The 6,000-nt window shown below is 47.6% G+C and overlaps 1 protein-coding gene across 1 annotated transcript in view; it reads left to right on the top strand.

Moving 5' to 3' along the window:
- Positions 1-434: 434 nt before the first annotated feature.
- The window catches only part of LOC118831522 (coronin-7-like), a 105,750-nt gene continuing 100,184 nt past the window's right edge, over positions 435-6,000 (top strand). Inside the window, exon 1 of the mRNA XM_036738891.1 lies at positions 435-669. Coding sequence (XP_036594786.1) covers positions 610-669 — 60 coding nt within the window. The 5' untranslated portion in view covers positions 435-609. The remainder of the gene's footprint in view (positions 670-6,000) is intronic.

Genomic DNA, 6,000 nt, shown 5'->3' with positions numbered 1-6,000 from the left:
GAATGTTTCGTTTTGTTTCTGAGCTCAATTAGTGCTCGGCTAACTGAATGGAGGTTGTAAACCACTACACTCAACGAGGGATCCACTAGGGAAGTGGCCCCGGCCGCGTCTTCCGGGAGAGGAGCCCCACCCCCCGCCCCAACTGCAGCCAAGCGGCCCCCCTCCTCAGCCCCAGACGCGAGGGCGGAGGACCAGAGCAGCATCTGCACATGACCCTCTTCCCTTCTCCAACTGCCGCCCTACTCCTTGCCGCCGCCGGGGGCGGGGGGGGGGGGGCGCCGCCACTCCGTGTGGACTAGGGGCGGGGCCTAATGGGGCGGATGGATAACGATTGGTAGGCAGACAGGCCCCCTCCTCCCCCCTCCCCCGGGCCAGTACGGAAGAAGAGGCTCCGGAGGCGTGGTCAGGCGAAGCGAAGGAGGCGGGGATTGGCTGACAGAATGATGAGGGCGTGGCCGCGGGCGGCGTGCGGCGTGCGGCGGGGTCTGAGTCGGGGTGGAGGTAGCTTCCTTGGCTCTCGAGTTACGGTTGCCGCTGCCGCCGCCGCCGCCGCCGCCGCCGCTCGAGGTGCACCTGAGAGCCGGCTCCGCTGCAGCCTCCGCCCGCGCAATGAACCGCTTCAAGGTGTCCAAATTCCGGCACACCGAGGCCCGGCCGCCTCGGAAGGAGGTAAGTCCCATCGCTCCGGAAGAAGCAGCGCCGGAGGGCGGGCGGCCGGGGGGCCGCGGAGCCCAGCCCGGAGCGTCTAGGGCGGAGGGGAGCCGAGATGCGGAGTCGTCTCGTTTTACGGAGACGCCTCGTTTTACGGAGAGGATCCCGTCAGCGCCCAGGTGTCTCCCCCGCCCCGACCGTGTTATGGCAGTTACCCTGCATCCCCTCGCGGGCCGGGGGCTGGGGCTCCCCGCCTCGAAGGGGAAATTCGCGGGGCTCCGTGGAGTAGGAGCAGGCAAGCTCCCGTATTTCTCTGAGTCTCTGTTTTCCTGTTTCTAGAGAGAGGCTAATACTGTACTTTTACCATCTCCATCACAGGGGTAGGGGTTGGGGGCGGGGGAAGGAGTGGTTTGTAAGTGATCTGTGAGTGTGGGCAATTTTTATCCACCCCGAAGGCTGGCTTCAGGCTGCTGGACTAGCCTCAGTTTATTAGCCGCCGACGGTGTAAGAAACAAGTGTTGCTTTGACTTTTGCCCTGCCGACCTGTCATTTTGTCTTAGAAAACTTTGGTAACCAAGAGTGATTAAAACCCAAAATAGATCACGCTGCGTTATGTTCAAGAGGTGACAGAAGGATTTGGGATCCCCATCTGCCGCCTTTCTCTCCCCCTTCCCCCCACCTTGTTGGGTAAAGGAAGATCTCAAGCTTCCCTTGCAGCCAGCACTGTCTTCCGGTGTTGCTTCCTCAGTTTAGACCTTGATGTATTTTTTTATTTAGCTTCGTAGTCTCCTGTCCACTTATTCAGCTTTGCTCCAGTGCAGTGAGAATCAGAGTTGGAGGGATTTTGTGGCGTTTGCTATCTTGAAATGTGGTCCTCTACTGGCGAATCACTTATGCCCCTATATCTGGGTCATTTGAATTAAAAAGTGAAGTCCTGTGCCAGAGGTTGTGCTCCCCAAGTTTCCTCTGCCTCTTTCTCTTAGTGTTTGCATAACCTCTTACCTGCTTTAGAGGTTTCCCTTGACAATAGTTTGCTGCTTAACCTGCCCTGGAAAGGTTCCAATATGTCTCTTTCTTCTTCCATAGCTAAAGCTTTTCTTCCTGACACTGGGAAGAAATTTTTAATACAGTCTGTAGAGTCTTGATGAGTTTGAACAGAAAGTGCTGATCTCAGGTGTTCTAAGCTGCCATCTCAGCAACATTAAATAGATTTTGTACTGGATGCCTGGTTACTCTTGTGGGAAGTACTTTTTTCTTTTCTGCTATGACCTATACACAAAGAAATGGTGGTTTCATTGTCCCTACTAAAGACCTAGTAGGTACAGTGCTTGTGCCATGGATGAAAACGTATAGCCAGGTCCCAATTAGTACAAATAAGGAATTCCTCTGGAGTTGTCAGATTATTGTAATTTGCACTGTATGTTTCCACTGAGCTGAAATCATACTTAATTATTACTTTGAAGAGTGTGAATTCAAATAATGCAACCGCTTGAAGGGATTCATTATTTGCCCTAATCAGGACGGAGCTGTATATGATCATAGAGGAAGGTGTGCCAGTCACTTCTTGAGAATGAGCAATAACCAATCCCTTTCCAGGTGGACAGCCAAGCTATGTGCACCGTTTATAAAAATATGTAAGTTGTATAGGGTGAAGAGGTGTGGGTGTGATGCCTTAGGAGGCATCATGGGACCACAGATTTAGAGCTGAAAGGTACATGAAAAGTCATCCAATCCAGCATCCTGATTTTACAGATGAGGAAACTGAGGCCCAGAGAGATTAAGTGATTTGTTCAAGGTCACACATTATGGTGGTTAGATTTTAATTACTGTCCTCTGAGTACAGATCCCGGGCTTCTTTCCACTGTCCCTTGCTGCTTCTGAGAGAATACTCACATCAACATGATAGATACATCAACTTATTTGCAAAACACTGTATTAATGGAGTAGGAGGTGCCAATTTGGGGGAGGGGGAATGATAGTCTCTGACCTTAAGGAGCTTACAATCTAATAAAAGGATGACACATATACACATAGATGTAATAGAAATTACGAGGTCATCTCCATTCCCCGCCAACAACAGCATAGGTCAGAAATCATGAGAACGTTAATTAGGTTGATGAGAGTGAAAGTGAATGGATGTGAAATTTGCATTGACCTCGGGTGACTGGGTGGTTTGTGGTGTTGTCAGAAGAAATAAGGAAGTCTTTAGGAGTGGCAGATTGAGGGAGGAAATTTGAATTCAGTTTAGGATAATGGCATGGCAGGAAGTGGAGAGACCTGTCCAGCAGGCAGTTGGGGATGTTTGAACTGATGCTACGTGGTAGAAATCTACTTTACCGAGAAGACTGAAGCCATCTGTCCTGAGCCCCTTCTTCTTCCCTTATCTCTGTCCTTAAACTCTCCTCTTTCCCTCTAGTCTCAGGGGATGTCTTCCTGTCAAGAGTAAGCCTGTCCTTGTGTCCTTGATTCGACCCTCTCCGAATCCGCTCTGAGACCTTGTCCCAGCAGTTATTCCCTTCTCATCTCTCATTTTCAAGCTTTCTCTTTCTGTTGGTTTCTTACCCTCTGCCTGTAAACACGCTCAAGTCTCCCATATCCTAAAACAAAACAAAACAATATCTAATCTTCATTTGGTCTTGCTACCCTGCCCCCCTCGCCCCATTCTCACCTTTCTCTTCCCTGTCACTGTTAAGTCTAGAGAAAAGTAGGCTACACTGGCTACCTCTGCTTCCTTGCCTCACACGCATACTCCTTGACAGAAAACTGCTTTATCTAAGATCTTGAAAGCTTCTTAAGTGTTAAATCCGGTGGCCTTTTCTCAGCCTTCTCATTAAAGCTGTGGCATTTGTTATTGCTGACCAGCCCCTCCTTCTTGGTACTTTCTCCTCTGCCATTTTGATGACACTGCTCTTTCCTGGGTTTCCTCATTCCTCCTCTGCCTCCATGGCCACCTAAGTGTGGGCCCTGCCCTCAGTCTTCTTCTCTTCTCCCTTTCTATTCTTTTCTCTGGTCAAGTCCATCCTCACCCATTGCTTTGCGATCATTGTCTGTCTATGCGCAGATGACTGATACATCCGCACATCCTACCACAAATCCCCACTTGGATTTCCTGACACCACCTCATTTGATGAACAAGTATTTAGTAAGCGCTCTCCACGTATCTCAAATATGTCTAGAAGCTAGCTCCTCATCTTCCTCCTCAAACCTTCCTTTCCTCTCAGATTCCATTTCTTTTTCACCATCTTCGCCCCATATCTTAGTCATCTTTGACTCTTCCTGTTCCCTTCCCTCCTGCATTGCATTAGCCTCCACGTTCTGTCTCTTCTGTCTTAGCATTATCTCTGTATCTCTTCCCTCCTCTCCAGTCCCACCATCATTTCCTTCATTCAGGCCCTCACTTGATCTCTCACCTGTTCTATTGTAGATTCCCAGCTGACTCTCTGCCTCACTGCAGAATTATCTTCCTAATGCAGAGATTGGATCTCGTGGCTTTCTGCTCAGAACATCACAATAAGGATAAAATGCAAAGTCTAACCTGATATCAAAGGCTCTCTGCAGTCTGGCTACAATCTATCTTTCCAGTCTTAATTCACATTCATCCTTTTCATATACTTTATACCGTCAAACAAAGTTGTACGTTTTGAACAAAGCTGGCCTCCTAGCTAATTCCTGAACTTGTCCTGTTCTCTCCTGCCTCTGTACATCTGTTCATTCTTGGATTATGCGGCATCTCTACCTATTCACATTCTCTCTCTCTCTCCAAATGCCTAGCACAGGTGCCACCTGCTTCCTCAAGTCTTCTCAGATTCCTTGACTGCCAGGGATGAAAATGATCTCTTATAGAATCTGAGTTGGAAGTGACCTCAGTGGCCTTCCAGTTCAACCTGTTCTCTGAACAAGAATCCCTGTACAACATACCAGACATATTTTCCAGGCCTTTTCTTGGAAGAGTTCTAATGAAGAGAAACCAACTACCTCCCCAGGCAACCTGTTCCACTTTGAGATTCTTGACTAAGAGCTCTGGTTCTTAGGAAGTTTTTCATTCTGTAAAGACTTCTCCCTTTATTCCTAGTTTTGCATCCCGGGATCAATCCTGGGGAGGTATGGGTTAGGGGTTGGTTAGTAGCAGTTAGAGAGCTTCCCTTTGAAACTCTTGATAGTCCTTCATGTACTGGAAAACAGCTAATGTCCCACCTGGGTCTTCTCTTCCTAGGTTTAACATTTCCAGGTGTTTCTTCCTTCAAACAGTCCGTCAAATGATCCCTAGATAGCTTGCTCTCAAGGCCTTTTACTATCCTGATTGCCTGCTTGACCTCTCCAGGACATCTCTTCTCTTCCTTCTCATATACTTCCCAGTGCCTCATCTAGATGTTGCCTGTAGCAAAATGACCTTCTTTGTGTGCTTATCTTGTTGTCATTTGGTTGTTTTTGTTTTCTTCAGTCATTTCAGTCACATCCAACTCTTTGCGACCCCATATGGGGTTTTCTTGGCAAAGATATTAGAGTGGTTTGCCATTTCCTTCTCCAGCTCATTTTATTGGTGAAGAAACTGAAGCAAACAGCTTTAAATGACTTGCTCAGAGTCACACAGCTGGTCAGTGTCTGAGGCCAGATTGAACTAGAGTCTTCCTAACTCCAGGACTGGCACTCTCTCCACTTCGCCACCTAGCTGCCCATAGTTATCTTACCCCCTCTTATTCAATGTAAGTTTCTTGAGGAGAAAGGACTAGGTTATTTTTTTTTTTAATTTGTAACCCTGGCCCCTAATAGAAAATAGGCATTTATAAGTGGTTGAATTGAGTTGGAGATAAAAATAAAGCACAGAGGTGATGATTAATTCCATGCATGAGACTACTAAGGTACAGGGGACAAAGAATAGAGTCTTGTGGGATGATCATGGCTGATGCTATTTCAGAAATTCTGAGAATGCAGCAAAAATTATATTTGTAGGGAAACTTTTAGGTGGCCTGAGGAGTATAAGCTGTCATCTTTCGCCCCAAATTCATCTCTCTTCTCAATTTCCTTTTCTCTGTCAAGAGTACACACCCTCAGTGTTATCTTTGGCTCCGCATTTTGTCTCCCCTCATACATCCAATCCTTTTCTTTCTTTTCCTTTTTTTTTTAAAGAGGCAATTGGAGTTGAGTGTCTTGTCCAGGGTTACACAGCTAGTGTTTTGAACTTGAGTCCTCCCGACTCCAGGGCCAGTGCTCTATCCACTGTGCCACCTACCTGCCCTGTATCCAGTCATTTTCTAAGTCTTGCCCATTCTGCTTCCATAGTATATCTCCTATCTGTGTCTTTGTCTTTGGTCATGTGACCACTGCCTTAGTTGAGGCTCTCATTACCTC

The sequence above is a fragment of the Trichosurus vulpecula genome, chromosome 9 (genome assembly GCF_011100635.1).
Source record: "Trichosurus vulpecula isolate mTriVul1 chromosome 9, mTriVul1.pri, whole genome shotgun sequence".
Classification (NCBI taxonomy): Eukaryota; Metazoa; Chordata; class Mammalia; order Diprotodontia; family Phalangeridae; genus Trichosurus; species Trichosurus vulpecula.
This window is presented reverse-complemented; position numbering and strand designations above follow the sequence as displayed.